Source organism: Acinonyx jubatus, chromosome B1 (genome assembly GCF_027475565.1).
Source record: "Acinonyx jubatus isolate Ajub_Pintada_27869175 chromosome B1, VMU_Ajub_asm_v1.0, whole genome shotgun sequence".
Classification (NCBI taxonomy): Eukaryota; Metazoa; Chordata; class Mammalia; order Carnivora; family Felidae; genus Acinonyx; species Acinonyx jubatus.
In genome coordinates, this window is record NC_069382.1 from 169,012,546 (window position 1) to 169,029,337 (window position 16,792).

At 41.1% G+C, this 16,792-nt stretch overlaps 1 protein-coding gene across 1 annotated transcript in view; it reads right to left on the reverse strand.

Moving 5' to 3' along the window:
• Window positions 1-3,265: 3,265 nt before the first annotated feature.
• The window catches only part of KLB (klotho beta), a 36,638-nt gene continuing 23,111 nt past the window's right edge, over window positions 3,266-16,792 (reverse strand). Inside the window, 3 exon segments of the mRNA XM_015083288.3 lie at window positions 3,266-6,837; window positions 9,402-10,545; window positions 16,344-16,612. Of these exon segments, the coding sequence (XP_014938774.2) occupies window positions 6,473-6,837; window positions 9,402-10,545; window positions 16,344-16,612 (1,778 nt within the window). The 3' untranslated portion in view covers window positions 3,266-6,472.

Sequence of the window (16,792 nt, forward strand, 5' to 3'; positions counted from 1 at the left end):
GCTTTTTCTTTTTTTCCTTCTTAATTTTTTTTAATGTTTATTTTTGAGAGAGTGCGTGAGCAGGGGGAGGGGCAGACAGACAGAGGCACAGAATCTGAAGCAGGCTCCAGGCTCTGAGCTGTCAGCACAGAACTTGACATGGGGCTCGAACTCCAGAGCTGTGAGATCATGACCTGAGCCAAAGTCGGGCACTTAACCGACTGAGCCACCCTGTCCACCCCTATTTGGGCTTTTTCTTAAACCGATAATCCTTTCCTACTATTTGGCAATTAAACCATTCAGAAGTAATTGTAGTGTGCTAAGAACAGTAACAAGGAATAGGATGGGGGTTTTTTCTAGTAATATTTAATGGGAGAATTGGCTTGAATTTGGTTTTTTGAAGGATTAGTGAGGATATTTCAGGCAAGAAAAACGGTACCAGTAACAGGCAACACCATTTGTTCATCATTGGATGTAGAACTTTTGGCGGGGGGGAGGGGTCCTGAAGGTATCTAATTTTGCAGAGGCATAAATTTGAATATTGTGAGGTAAATGTGCTTGAGTCATTTATCTGTACCAGTAACTTCATGTGAAAAAGCAGCTGAAGAATGGAACAGTGATACACCTTAGTGAGGTTACTTTGTGTTCATGATAAATATGGTGGTTGTGTCCAAGATCCTCACTCTTAACTCTCTGTCCTACCTCACCCATTTACTCCCATATGCTAGTCCTTGATGTTTTTAGAAACTGATAACCCTTCCATAATCTAATTAATGTTATGTCATGCTTTAAATATGTTACCATATTACACTAATTTAGCAGGGTTGCCCCCAGCCTCTTCCTGTTGTCTTCCCTATCTCATTTGATAGAAACTCCAACCTTCTGATTTCTCAGGCAAAATAACAGCATTCAACCTTGATTCCTCTTCCCAACTACACATTAAATCCATCAGAAAAGTGTAGACTCTGCCTTCAAAGTAAGGTATGTTCAAGGACTTTAAGAGGGGCACCTGGCTGACTGAGTTGGTAGAACATGCAACTCTTGATCTTGGGGTTGTGATTTTGAGCCTCATGCTGGGTATACAGATTACTTAAAATGTTTAAAGAGACGTTAAGAAAAAGCAACCATTTGGAATGTATGGGTCATACTGAGATCTTTATTTTATTCAACGTTTTGCTTATTTTTGAGAGCGCGAGCAGGGGAGGCGCAGAGGGGAGACATAGAATTCTAAGCAGGCCATGGCCTCTGAGCTGTCCATACAGCCCGACACGGCTTGAATTCAAAAGTGTGACGACATGACCTGAGCCGAAGTCAGACACTCAACCGACTGAGCCATCTCGGCGCTCTACTGAGATCTTGATTTTATTTTATTTTTGAGAGACCGAATGGGAGTGGGGGAGGGACAGAGAGAGGGAGGCACAGAATCCGAAGCAGGCTCCAGGCTCTGAGCTGTCAGCACAGAGCCCGATTCGGAGCTCCAACTCGAGCTGTGAAATCCTGACCTGAGCTGAAGTTGACCGCCCAACAACTAAGCCACCCAGGAGCCCCGAGATCTTGATTTTAAATGAGCCAACTGGATTTTTTATTTTAAGTTAATCTTTAGTTCGGTGCTAAGTTGTTAAGAAATGTAAGTGAAATGTTAAACTGTAGTTTGCTTTGAAATACTTAAGGTGGGGTTGGGGAGGGCATTGGATGAGATTTGAAGTGAAACAGAATGCCTATAAATTGATACTTGTCAAAACTGAACAATGGGGATTCATTGTGTTTACTTATATAAAGTTTGAAATTTTTTATAATGTAGAGAATAAAAAGCCCTGTACATTTTGGGGGAGGTTAGTATAATAGTCTTAACTGGTGAGCTTTACTCCTCTCATCTTTTCAGCAGTAATCAGAATCCTTTTTTCAAATTCAACTTCCTCTTAACCTGATACACTGGCTGAACTGACCTTCCTGTTTCTCAGTACCACTGCCTTAAAACTTTCAAGTTGTCTTCCCCCCTGGAAGTTCTTTCCCTTTGGAGTGACAACTTAGCCTTCAAGACTATAGTCAAAATGTTTTCAGGGCACCTGGGTAGCTCAGTTGGTTAAGAGTCCGACCTTCGCTCAGGTCATGATCTCATGGTTTGTGATTTAGAGCCCCACATTGGGTTCTGTGCTGACAGCTCAGAACCTAGAGCCTTCTTTGGATTCTTTGCCTCTCTGTCTCTGTCTCTCTCTCTCTCTCTGCCTTCCCCAGCTCACAGTCTCTCTCTCAAAAATAAACATTAGGGGCACCTGGGTGGCTTAGTCGGTTAAGCAGCCGACTTCGGCTCAGGTCATGATCTCGCGGTCCGTGAGTTCAAGCCCCGCGTTGGGCTCTGTGCTGACAGCTCAGAGCCTGGAACCTGTTCCAGATTCTGTGTCTCCCCCTCTGACCCTCCCCGGTTCATGCTTTGTCTCTCTCTGTCTCAAAAATAAATAAACGTTAAAAAAATAAACATTAAAAATTTTTTTTATAATCCAGTGTTTTCAGTGAAGCCTGCCTTGATGACCCTGTTGTGCTCACTCCTCATCTCCATCTTAAACATACATACCTCTGCTTCACTTGTTTTTGTTCATAGCATTTATTATGGATTGTACACTTTTTTTTCCTGTTAGAATGTAACCTTTGTGAAGATGGATCTTTTCTCACTGGGATATTCCAAGCACCCGGAATAATAATGCCTGGCAGATTGCTATTTGCTAAGTACATGGTATCTAGGTTGCCAGGGAGATTAAAGTTACAGACACAGTAATACCAATGGGATTGGAAAGCAATGTTTTGGAAGGTACTGAGGATCTTAAAACTTTGAAGTTTGAGGAAGAAGTTTCCGAATGGCTGTATTTTAGAGGGATGGAGGTGTTTATATTGAGAGTGTCTGTATAGGCAGTGGTAGCCACAATGGGAGTAAGTGTGATTTCTCACAAAGTGAAGTGGATAGATCGGGGTGAGACCAGGGGAACAATTGGAGGCTGGTTGTAGCTAAGAAGTGATTTTCACTTAGTAAGTTGTTTTGTTGGTAAAGGAAAGTCTAGTTCTCTCCCCAGGAGGGCTTCCATGTCTTCTGTGCCTACAATAGATAAAAGGACTTGTGTGTTACTTTCCCAACTTTGAGGATTAGGTGCCCACATTTTATAATGAGAAAACAAAACTCTGAGGAAGGTTCACCAGTATGCACACAGTTTGGGAGGATGGGCAGGGGCAGTGTTAGGCAGAACCCAATTATACACCAGACCCATTCATATTCTGTAGTTCTTAAAATTGATCAGACTGTTAGCATAAACTGTTTATTTGAAATAAATTACATTGAGAATTAAACAATTAGTCAAAATGTACTGACCACCTTTTTACAGAGGATCTTTTTTATTTTTAAAAATTTACATCCAAATTAGCATATAGTGCAACAATGATTTCAGGAGTAGATTCCTTAATGCCCCTTACCCATTTAGCCCATCCCCCTTCCCACAACCCTTCCAGTAACCCTCAGTTTTCCATATTTATGAGTCTCTTCTGTTTTTTCCCCCTCCCTGTTTTTATATTATTTTTGCTTCCCTTCCCTTATGTTCATCTGTTTTGTCTCATAAAGTCCTCATATGAGTGAAGTCATGATTTTTGTGTTTCTCTAATTTCACTTAGCATGATACCCTCCAGTTCCATCCATGTAGTTGCAAATGGCAAGATTTCATTCTTTTTGATTGCTGAGTAATCCATTGTATATATATACACCACATCTTTATCCATTCGTCCATTGATGGACATTTGGGCTCTTTCCATACTTTGGCTATTGTCGATAGTGCTGCTATAAACATGGGGGTGCATGTGTCCCTTTGAAACAGCACATCTGTATCCCGTGGATAAATGCCTAGTAGTGCAATTGCTGGGTCATAGGGTAGTTCTATTTTTAGTTTTTTGAGGAACCTCCATACTTTTCCAGAGTGGCTGCACCAGCTTGCATTGCCACCAACAAAGCAAAAGAGATCTACAGAGGATCTTTAAATATGGTTATGTTGTAATATTTTCTAGATAAACCAGACTTCAGAGACAGTTTGTCACATTGAATACACAAACTACTAGCATGCACAAAATTTAGCACAAGTTAATTAGATTTTAAGATGATTCCCCCTGCCCCCCAGCAAGTCTCAGGCTTAAATTCTGAAGATCTTGTCAAAAGCTACCAGCAGTTTCAAATGATAACTTGACAATTCTTAAATATTTGAGTCTGGGATAAATCTGAAAAGTATAATTGGTCATGATTTAGATTAAATACCTATCTAAGGATTCTTATATGATCGTGGCTTAAAAACTTGTAAGATGATTCCTAGGTGTTAGGACTGCTGTAAGCATTGGTTTAAGGACTTGACTGGGGCTGGGGGGGCAGGGGTTGGTGGTTATGTATGGCAAGGCAACAAATATGCAAAAGGACACAAGTTTTAACTTAAGGTGTAAATGTAAAGACCTGAAGTAGTGAAGATTATAAATACAAGGTATCTTTTTAATGTTTATTTTGAGAGAGAGAGGGCCCAAGCAAGATGGGAGAGGAGAGAATCCCAAGCAGGCTCCCCACTGAGCACAGAGCCTGACTCATGAACCCTAAGATCAATGGAGCCAAATAGTCTTCAAGGTACTTTTGGATCAAAGAGCACAAAGTAGACCCCAGGAAAGGAAAACCTAAATTTAATTCTTAAATCTTTGTTGTTCCTAATACTGAATGTGTGTTCTTTTTTCAAGATGTTGGATGTTTAGAGAGGTTTAAAAGTTGCTAAGTTGTTCAACTGATAATTAGAATATTCACTGGAACTGTGGGGTCAGTGAAGCCATGTGGCACAAAGGGGAGGGGGAACCAGCCAAGTGATTCTTTTAAATGACATTCTTTACACATAGTGAACATTAGAACAACCAGTTGTAATTGTGGATAGCCTTAGGTCCACTTACTTTTCAAAGAAGAAATTAAAAAAATTATTTGAAAACAAAAAGCATAATCTAAAAATTGCCAAAGGTGGAAGAGTGGGTGCAGAGGGATCAAGAAAAATAAAAAAATTTACTGCTTGAATTTGGCCAGCCGAAAAGCAAATTTATTTCCCATCAATCACTTGTGCATTTATTTGACCAATTGTGTTCTCTCATTACAGTTATCTTTGAAACACTGCTATTTTCAATTAGAACCTCTGTTACATATAAAATTTGGCTTCTGACATAGGTGGACCTGGAAAACAATCACAATTGCCTTAATTTAGGGTGCTTTCCTACCAAGGGTTTTTGAACAAAAAAACTTCACTTTGACTCAGGTTCCTGGAGAGCGGGGGACAGTGATTAGCTACTATGTGTAATGGGGTGGTGATTGAAATGAATGGGTATGAATGGGTTTACATTTCGAGTTTAGCATACACAACAAATCTTAAGCATGGACTTTAAGAAAGTCAAACTCCTGGTTCAGATTTAAGTTACTTAATCCCAGCTTCAAAAGGTACAATGAAAAAAGTTTTAACTCCTTCAGACCATCAACATGTACACAAAAAGCACAGTTGCAAGGTGCAAGGTCAAAATACACCTGCATTCTACATCTCTGAGAGGTCCCTGTATTCACATGGTATCAGAACAGTGGAGCTCAGGAGAGAACCCAGTCTTACAGACTAATAGGGTCCTTTGATGACTTGATAATAAAACTTGACATCTTTTTAGAATGTTCAGCTTTCCCAAGTATGTAAGATCTCGTTTGTTGCTTCACAAAAATCAAGCGAGGAAAATGCTGTCAATTTGTCTAAAGGAGTTTGCAGTGTTGTGAGGTTGAGCAGGCAGGTGAGTCTAGCTGTCCTTTATCTTAGTCCTGTGACCTTTCCGTGAGATGAATTATGGAAGTTATTTTTTAAAACTTGGATCTGGTGCAAGGAGAGACCACAAAATCCTATATTTTATAAATGATAACTTTTATTACTATTGAAAACTAGGATCAGTGGGCTTAACAGTCTATGCTGTAGCTGATGATAAATGAACACTAATCCTATTGCGTGTTTTCTAAAGGGGAAAAGCACCTCCTTAGAAGTGACAGAATAATCACTGATTATCCAGTGTTAAGAGTTTTAAATTTTCTGTTGTGGAGTCTAACCAAAGTTGTACTTTTTTCAATATAATTTGTTAAATGTAGCTATTGGTATTTAACGAAGAATGATAGAAAACAGCTCATCAAACTTCATGAAGCAGTGTATCAGATAATCCTAGCTTACTGTCTGGGTAAAGCCTTTACCTTCAGATCCAAGAACTGAATTCACTGATGTCCACACCTTAAGGGAAAATTCATTTGAACCACACAACAGAGACCTCGATTGTCATCACTTGGTTACCACTAGTATTTCAAATTGTCTTTCTACAATATAGGTAATTCTGTAAGTTACCAGTATACGGAACTGGAGTGAATTTTTTAAACTTTTTTTCATACAGACAGAAATAGGATCAGTTTCACTAAGACCTCTCTGTGTCCTTACTTTAGTGGTATGTGCTGTAAGTTCTTTGCTTTCCAAATTTTTTTTCTCTTCCGCTTATGAAAAATAGTAATTGATAAAAGTAGAACCAGGGTGGAGAAGAAGCAACAACCAAAGAATATCAGTGGTTTCTTTTGCACAAGAAATAAGCAGACAATGCACTCTGTGTTTCTTGGAGTCTGACTGCATCTAGGACTAGTGATGTCAGAAGGGAAGCCACTGTTGCTGATCAGTTTGTTGTAAAGCTGAACTGAGGATTTAGCTTTGAATTCAGATGTGAAGAATCCAAATCTGGGTTTAGATTTTTCTTCAGTCAGTTTGAATGCATAATAGCCTTTGATTTTGACTTTATCAATCAGTTGTGCTGAAAAATATCAGAAATGAACATTAATCACATGGACTATAAAGTATCTAAGTAAGAATTTAGTTTCCATTGAAATAAAGTCATACCCATAAAAAAGTAGTGATTGTCCTTAAAGGGTTTTTTGACATTCTTTCATGATTGGTAAAAGTGAAAATATGTGTAATTTTAAAAATATGTGTAATTAAGTTTTTAAACATTTAAAGTAAAACTTTGATCCATAATATAAGAACTGGGAGCAGAGCACAGAAGTGTATTTATGAATTGGAGCCATGAAGATGGAAAAGGACTTACACTGTTCAGTTGATCATAAGCACAAAAGTCTTACCTATTTGGCCGGTTTCAGGTCTCCAATACGTCCTTGGTGCGGCCCAATAACCATACTTGGTTTCCCCTAGTCACTTGCTTGGCTGTTTAACACCTCTCCCTCCTCAAACATATAGCACCTCTGTCCTGGCTTTGAAGGGATAACCTTCCTTCCTATTTTACTGAAAAACATACAGGAGAATTCTTCAAACTCCCACAATCCTATCTATCCACCGACTACCATACTTCTGTTGCTGTGGATGTCTGTCCATGCTCCTGGAAGAGGCTGACTCTTATACACTACTAAGTTTATTCTCTGATTTACTCAAGGACATCTCTCCATCTGTTCTCCTCTTCTCTCACATTTCCCCTCACTATTGGTTCATTTCCATATAAACATGCTGTAACTTTTAGTATCTTACGCAAAAATATCCTTGATTGCACACCCTCTAGTGAAAAGCACTGGCTCCTACTCACCCTACTCATTGGTTTCTCATCTCTCTGACGTCTGAATATTGAAGTGTCCCAGGGCTCAGTCCTCTACGCTTGCTCCCTTAGTGATACCATCCAGCCTTACTGTTTCTAAATCCCATTCTTGGTCTTAACTCACAAGTTTGTATCTCAGCCCCAGACCTGAACCTGAGACTCCAGTTAGCCTATGTGACATCTCTAATTGACTGATTAATAGACGTCTCAAACTTTAACCTGTGCAACACCAAACAACTCTCCAAAAACCTGTTGTCAGTCTCCCTGACCTGGTAAATGGCCGCTCACCCTTTAGTTGCTCAAACCAAAACAGATTTCATTCTTCACTCTTCTAACACTCTCCATCCAAGCCTGATGACTTTACCTTCAAAATCAGTCCAGAAGCTAGCCACTTCTCACTATCTCTACTCTATAACCTAATCCAACCCCCCATTATTTCTTACTTAGACTCCAAGCCTCCCTGATTCTGTTGTTGCTCCTTTATAGTGTATTCACTGTAAAAAAGAGTAGCCAGAGTGTTTTTTTAAAGACTGTGAGTTAGATCATGTTCCCCTGCTATTTAAAACCTTCAATAGCCTGTCTCTCACAGTAAGAGCTGCAGTTCTTAATGATGGTTTACTAATGCCTCTTCTACTTCCTTGACCTCATCTTTGATTGCTTTACTCCCTTACTCATTCTTCAACCTTCCTGAACCTCAAACAGGCCAGGCATGCTCCCACATTGGGATTTTTGCATTTGCTGTTCTCTCACCTGGAACACTTCACAGATAACTGCACAGGTTTGCTGCCTTGTTCCTCCAGGTCTTTGAAGACTTCCCTAACTACGCTTTAGAATTGTAACCACTCCTAAATCCCACTCCTGGGCACCCTCTTCCCTCTTCCCTGCTGTGTTTTCTCATAGAACTATTTGCTTCTGACACTCTGTATCTTATCTGCTGATTCTCATCCCACAAAAATACAGCCTTCATGAGGACAGTAGTCTTTATTTTGGTGAATGCTGATATGGTGCCTAGAACAGTTTCTGCCCATATTCGGTGCTCAGTAAACATATTTCTGGGATCTTTTTGCTGCTTCAACAAATCTATTATGAATATTTAAAATTAATATTTAAAAATGATAGTAGCAAATGCTGGAAAGAGTAGGAGATAAAGACTCTCAAACACTGTTGTTTGGTCCTATCAAAATAGATAAAATTGAGGAAAATTTTTTACAGAATTAAAAAAATAGCTTACTAGGGGAGGGGAGATAGAAAATGCCTTTATAACATTTGACCCAATAATTCCATAGTGGGCAGTCCTTAGGGAGATAATTAGGAATGAAGACACAGATTTGTATTCAAAGATACCTACTTTTTAGTATTAAAAAAAAAAGAAAAGAAAAGAAAAAAGCCCACAGGGCTGCCTGGGTGGCTGTCTGATCCAGAGCATCAGACTCTGGATTTCTGCTGAGGTCATGATCTCAGGGTGGTGGCAAGCTTGAGCATGGAGTCTGCTTAAGATTCTCTCTCTGTTCCTCGGGAGTCCCGCATGTGGGGCTCGAACTCACCAAAGTGAGATCATGACCTGAGCCAAAGTCAGACGTTTAACCAACCGAGGCACCCAGGCGCCCCTATGGGTTGTCATTGTTTTTGATTTTTAAAAAAATGCTTTTCTATCCTTGCCAAACTTTCCCTAATGAGCTGGCATTGTCATTAATGCGCCTTCTCCCCTCATTGTTTCGTTCACATTAGCTGGTAATGTCCTATTTCACTGTATCTGATATGGCCCCTCACCTCACCTTTCAAAGCCTCCTGAATGTACTTCTCTAAGTAGTATTTTCGGAGTTCATCATTCTCCAGAGACTGGTCATCGATGCCATTGGCCGTGATGTAAACATCCACGTCTCCATAGTTCTTCTGGATCCACCTCAGCACCTTGCGCTCCCCCCAGGGCAGGACAGCCAGGCGGCTGGGCGAGCTCAGGCAGGTGATGTCCTGCAGAAACTGGACGTCCCTGTCCGCGTCGTAGCGGCTGCCGTTCTGGCGCGCGTGCATCACGAACCAGGTGGTGAAGTGGTTCAGCGCGTAGAAGTCCGCGGCGCCCTTGACCAGCCTCCTCTCCTCCTCCGTGAACCGAGGCAACGCGGAGCGCGAGAGCCCCTGCCTGTTCTTGAAGGCGATGTACTCCCTCATGGCCAACGGGTAGTCCCCGGTCTTGAAGAGGGGTTCTGCGAACCAGGCGATTTCGAACTGCAGGAAGCGCTCGGCGGCCTGCCAGTGCGAGTCGGCGTAGGGGTTGGCGGGTTCCGCCCAATCCGAGTGCAGAGACAGCGACACGGCCCCGTGCTGCGCAGACCTGTACCGCCGGTCGTAGAGGTGCCAGACCAGGGCGTGGGCAATCAGCAGGTTGTGGGCTGCCCGGTAGGTGTCGTTACTAGTGTGGCTGTAGATGTCACTCAGCCTGTTGGGCTCGTTGATGGTGATCCAGAGCCTCACCAGGTCCCCCAGCTCCTGGAAGCACAGCCCGGCGTAGTCCTGGAAGGCCTGGACTGTGGATGGGTTCAGCCATCCCCCGCTGTGCAGCAGGGGTGTGGGGAGACCCAGGTGGGCGTGAGTCGGATAGTACAACGTGACCATTGGGGAGATGTTGAGCTTCAGCCCCTCACTGACCACGCACCTGTAGTACCTCAGAGCTTGTCGGTTAACCACGGACAGGTTGCCGGTGGGAAGGATTGAGGGCCAGTCCAGAGCAAACCTGTAGTGAGTGACCTTCATTCTTGCCAACATCTCGAGTTGTCTTTTGATGCTGACAAAATCTGTGCATTGGGCTGGCCGTGTTTTCAGCCTCACCCCTTCCACACGGTGCAACAGTCTGTTGCCTGTCACATTCCACACATACAGGTGAGGGTCGCTGAACTGTGGGGAGGAAGCCACTGCCTTGGGCTGTGAAAACAAGCACATCGAAGTAAGGCACACCCTGGCAGATAGGCTCTTAGCATACATGGTTTAAGAGGAAGAAGGGGGGTCTTATTCTGCCTCTCACTGACAACAAAGAACATAAACAAAGCATGTAGCCTCTTCATAACGATCTGAATGTTCTTCTAGTTCTCCTGGTGATAGAAGAGGCCTGGATGGATCATCCTCTCTTCTAGCTCTTGAAATCTCCCAGGGAGACCAGAAAACAGGGACAGAAACACACCCAGGGCTTGGCTTGGATAACAAGTTGTTTTTCAGAAAATACTAAGAAACTCCTTTCTTGTCCTAAAAACTCAAGTTATACAGAGGGGTCTCTCATGATTCTGTTCAAATGCATTGGGAAATTTGGGTTGGTACCTTCAGTTAAAAGGAATCATGAAAGATGGACCTTCCAAACTCTGCCATAAGTTGACGGCAAAGTTAAAATTCCAGTTGTAGAGGATTTCACTGAGTTTGGCACTTGGAGTCAAGGTGGCTGGTTAACCCAGCCATAGTTCCTACAAGAGGCTAGTGGGATGGCATAGGGAATGGCCCTTGCATTTGCTGAATGCAATTTTCTAGCACCTTATATTTGAAAAGTCCAGGTGATATCACATATGCATCATTATGTTGTCCCTACCCATGTGTCTGTGAGAACACGGCATTTATTCATCCAACAGGAGAATACTGAATACCCTCTTTATGCAAGATACTTGGATTATGACTGGGGAAAACAGGAAAATATCCCCCAGAAACTCCCAAATTGACTCTTGGATCTGATTGTGTGTCATACCCTGCCCCTCCACCAAGGAGATAGTCCTGGACGCCGGTCCTCATTCTCCCTCTTTGAAACTTGGGCTTGGCAACTCTGGATAGTGACAGAGCAATGTCACCCACCCCACAGATGTGCCGTAATGAGCCAATGACTCTGGCAGAGCACTCTGTCAACTCTAAAGCAATCTATAAACCTAAGGTAGTCATGACTTGGGTTTAGTTTTCCATGGTTGCAATAATTGCCTGCTAGGCCCTTGAGTATAAATTAAAAATAAAAAGGCTTAAGAAAAACATCTCCAAATTCAGAATTAATAGGAAAAAATGAAAGTTCTGTATTTGTGTTAAAATACCTTTTCTTCCTTTAGCTGAGTTTAAATGCACCCAGAAAAAAAATGATAATTAACCTTTGGTAAATATTTTCCCTCTAATTGTTTTCTTGTGTGTCATCCTTCATAGTCTAATTACAAAACCATAACGCTGCCCACTTACCATCTGTCAACCAGTTATCTAGAACATTAAACTGAGAGAACATTGATCATGTGAGCATGAAGTTAAATGTGTATATAATTATTTGAGTACAATCCTTCTAGCTTAGATTGACAGTCTCAGTGTTTGGAAACCTCAGAGCATCAATATTGAAAAGGTGTTTACAAAGAGCAATCTTGCTCTGAAATAAGGCAAGAGCCAATGAAAATGTGTCTTTTAAAAATCTCCAAAAAGCATTAGTTTTAGCAAGTGGGTGTGATTAATCTGCTAAGGGATCTCATTTGAGATGGTGAACCCTGATTTCAACCCTAGCTCCCAAGAGCTTGTTTCTAAAATTCTGTTCTCCACTAAAAGGATCCTGGGCTCCTTGGAGAATGGCTTCTTCCAGTCTGCGGTAGGAAAAGAATGAGGTGATGCTGGTACATCTAATGCCAGAAAAATAAGGATGTGCTTAAAAACTGAAAGGGAAATGTCAAAAAGACACAGGAGCGGTTTGAAGGAGTCCTATTGGCTACTTTGAATGAGATAATTTGAGCATCAAAATGACTAATGAAACATTGGCAGTAATGAATTATAATGCACTGAAGTTAAGAGAACTACCCAATATATGTTGAAGGAATAGTATAATTAAAAATTTGCCATTTTGCAATCTACAAGGTAATAATTCAGGTGAAGTTTATGAATCAATATTAAGACCATTAGTGACATATTGTTAGGAAGCAGGATATGTATACAGTCTCAAAGTGTCATCAGCGGATTACTTTCTAATTACAAATGGAAAAGTTACCTTTCAATTAAGAGATCTGGCAAATGCTACCTTAATCAAGAAATCTGGTAACTACTACTTCCACACATTAACATCTTTCATAATGAGACAATGACATCATGTGCTTCCTGATGTGATATATATTGAACCTCATCTACATAGTACCATTCCAGAAGTTTATTGAATCCAACAAAGAAACAAAGAAAACCAGAACATGAGACATTCTACAATCAATTGGTTTGGACTCTTCAAAACTGTCAATACCATGAACTTGGGGGAATTATTCTGAATTTAAAGGAGGCTAAAGATGAATGACATCCTTGTTTGTATTCTTGATCCAAAAACATTTTTTAAACCAAAAAGGACATTTTTGGAAGATTTAAGATAATTTGAATATGGAATGTGATGATATTGAATCAATATTAAATCTTATGGGTATGATAATATAATAATATAGGAGAATGTTCTTATTTTTAGGAGACACATTTGGATAGATATATTTTGGGGTGAATTGTAATGACATCTGCAACTTTTCACTTTGTTTATCAAACAAACACTTTATAAAGCATAAAGCAAATGTGGCAAAATGTTAACAATTGGTCAATTTCGATGAAGGGAATATGGGTGTTTATTGTACTAGTTTGAAATATTTCAGAACAAAATATTGGAGGTGCCTGGGTAGCTCAGTCAGTTGAGCATCCAACTCGGTTTCAGCTCATGTCATGGTCTCATGGTTCATGGGCTCTGGGCTGACAGTGCAGATCCTGCTTGGGATTCTCTCTCTGCCCCTCCCCACGCCTATATGTGCTCTCTCTTTCTCTCTCTCTCTCAAAATAAAGAAACTTAAAAAAAATATGTTGGAGGAGAAAAGAATGCTGAGAGGCAGGGGGAAAGTAAGATAGGGATATTTGTAGGTAGGCATGCTAATATTTTTAAAATGTTACTTTCATTTTGTCAGTCTTCGTATAGAGGACATTTAGGTTTTTTTGGCATATATTCATAATCCTCTGGCTGATTTTTCAAAAAGCACCCTAATTTTCCTTGGCAAACAATTTATCCTCATTCTTAGTCCAAGTTCAAGGAAGATCGATGTCTACCAGGCTCCAGGGGTAAGCATGAAACCCAGACGTAGTTGATCCCAGAATTGCTTTCCCCTGACCTAAGTGACTCACTTTCGCTCCTAGGAGTAGGAGTAGGGTCCCCAGGTGGGGTAGACATTCACAGTGTCAATCACAGGGGTATAGGTGGGTCTTCAGATGAAACAGAAACTTACAGGTTGGGTCACGCGCAGGCCGGAACTCTTGTCTCTTGGGATCTTTCTTTGCGGGTATGGAATTATAGAAAATATAAACCCATTTGAAATGGTATGGAAAAGATGGTGTGCCTTTGCCGTGTGTAGGAAATAGGAGTTGGGTAAGTAGTTGGCTCCATAGGGGCACAAGTGGAAGATGAGTCAGTCCTGTATTTAAGTTACTCTATATCTTTCCCCCCTTTAGTATCTCTGAGCATTTACTAAGTCATGTTTAAGTATCAACAGGGGTTGATATTCATGACCTGTGAACTTTGTTCACTCATGGTTTGAGCCATTTTGTCTGGTCCCATCCCTTGTACATCTTGTTGTCTTTCCATATGCTTCTAGAATACAGGCCATAGTGTGGTATTGTGAAATCTTATAGCGTGGTGTCATGAAACAGATCTTTGTAACCTGAATGAGTTACTAACCTCCCTAAGCCTCAGTTTCCTTGCTTGTAAAATTAGAGTTTTTAAGATTTAATAGAGAGAACGTGCATACATACAACAGCTACATGCTTGGCACATAATAAGTGTTTAAAAAATAGTTGCTATTATTTTGAAAAGAGCACTGCAAATATGGGTGCTTGAGAGTTGCCTGTTATAGTTCTGCCTATTTGTGTTACCTTGGGCAAGTCACTTAGGTCTCAGTTATGAACTGATGGGTCTCACTTTCTTAATCCGTAAAATGAAGGATTTGGAATAGGCGGTCTCTAAGGTCTCATCTCGCTCTAAAAGTTGACCTTGCATTGAGCACTGGCCGTGTACCTGACACTGCCCTAGTAAGGCACACAGCAGGCAGCAAAGCCTCAAACATCTCCACCCTTGTGTGGAGAAAGCTTGCATTCTAGTAGGGGGAAGACGTGATAAATAAGAAAAATGTATAGGGGCTCAGTCAGTTAAGCATCTGACTCAATTTCCGATCACGTCATGATCTCATGGTTCATGGGATCGAGCCCCTCATTAGGCTCTGTGCTGACAGCCTGGAGCTTGCTTGGGATTTTCTCTCTCATCCTCTCTCTCTGCCCTCCCGCCTCTTGTGCACACTCTCTCTCAAAAAAAATAAATAAATAAACTAGGGGCTCCTGGTGGCTCAGTCGGTTAAGTGTCTGACTTCAGCTTGGGTCATGATCTCACGGTTTGTGAGTTCAAGCCCCGCATCTGGCTCTGTGCTGACAGCTCAGAGCCTAGAACCTGATTCGGGTTCTCTGTTTCCCTCTTCCTGCCCTCCCTCCCTTGTTCACTCTCTCTCTCCTTCTCTCTCAAAAATAAACATAAATAAATAAACTAAAAAAATTTAAAAAATGAGAAAAATGCATAAAGTAGTTACCAGGGGCTAGGGGGTGGGATAAATGGAGAGATACTGGTCAAAGGATACAAACTTCCAGTGATAATATTAACAAGTTCTGAGGATCTGATGTACAGCATAGTGATTTAGCTAATGATACTGTATTATATATACTTTAAAGTTGCTAAGAGAATAGATCTTAAATGTTCTCCCCACAAAAAGAAATGGGAATTTTGTTATGGTAGCATTTTGCAATATATAAATGTATCAAATCAACATGTTGTACACCTTACACTTACACAATGTTGTATGTCAATTGTATCTCAATAAAGCTAGGGGTAAAAAGAAAAATGTGTAAAGTACATAGTGGTATGTTAGTGATGAATAGGATTCACAGAAGAAAAAGAAGGGGAATTGAGGAGATAGTGACTTTTTGGAGTGGAGCAAAGCCTTATTGAGAAGGTGGCATTTATTTATTTTTTTTTAATCTTTTTATTTTTTACGTTTTATTTTATTTTTGAGGCAGAGAGAGACAGAGCATGAACAAGGGAGGGTCAGCGAGAGGGAGACACAGAATCTGAAACAGGTTCCAGGCTCTGAGCTGTCAGCACAGAGCCCGACGCGGGGCTCGAACTCACGGACCGCAAGATCATGACCTGAGCCAAAGTCGGCCGCTCAACCGACTGAGCCACCCAGGCGCCCCGAGAAGGTGGCATTTAAGCAAATAATCTGATGAAGGTGAAGAATGAGACATGAGAGGCTCCACTGGGATACAGAGACCTCATAAGGCAAATTATTCAAATCTATCAGATAACAGGAACCACTTGAATAAAGAGCCACTAATAATTTGCTTTTGGCAAACAAAATCTATAAAAAGCTTTTTCTTATAACTTTGACACTACTGACCAATGCCTCCTTCAAAAGCAACTGTAAATTCCCTCTAGACTGTATACTCCTTGAGGGCAGCCTTTTCATCTCCATCACCAAGGAGAAGTTCTGGCACATGAGAGGCCCTCGGTAAGCATCAATCCTCCTCATTTTCCTTCCTCTTTCCGCAACTCCCCTCCGTCACCTCCAAGCAATCATATTTGATATTGTCTGATAGTTGTCACTGAGTCAATGAAATAAAATACTGTGTACTGTTTGCACCAGTTCATAGTTAATTTGTAAGTAGCCGCTTACCTTAAGGACAGATTCAGTGACACCCCAGGAAAAGTCGCAGGGAAACTGACCCTGCACATCTGGCGTGGACTCTTTTAAGGCAAAACCATTTTCTTGTACGATCTGTTTATAGTAATGTGCCGAAGACTTGGGCCTTCTTTCTTTTTGTTTACTATTAAAATCCACATAAAATAATCCTCGGCGAGTGGTGTAAGCATCCTGCCATTCAAAGCCATCCAGGAGAGACCAGGCAGTGTAGCCAAACACTCGTATTTCATCAAACCTTATTGCTGCACAGGGAAAGAAAAGCAGAGATGTTCACTCTGGTTCACGGTTATGATTCACTAACAGTATGCTGGGGGACATGTTGCCAGGAGCATATTGTGAAACCAACTTTTCCCCCTAATTTAAAGGCTCATTATAGAAAATAGAAAATTTATGTTTATACTGGAAAAGTGGCAGTTATTTTC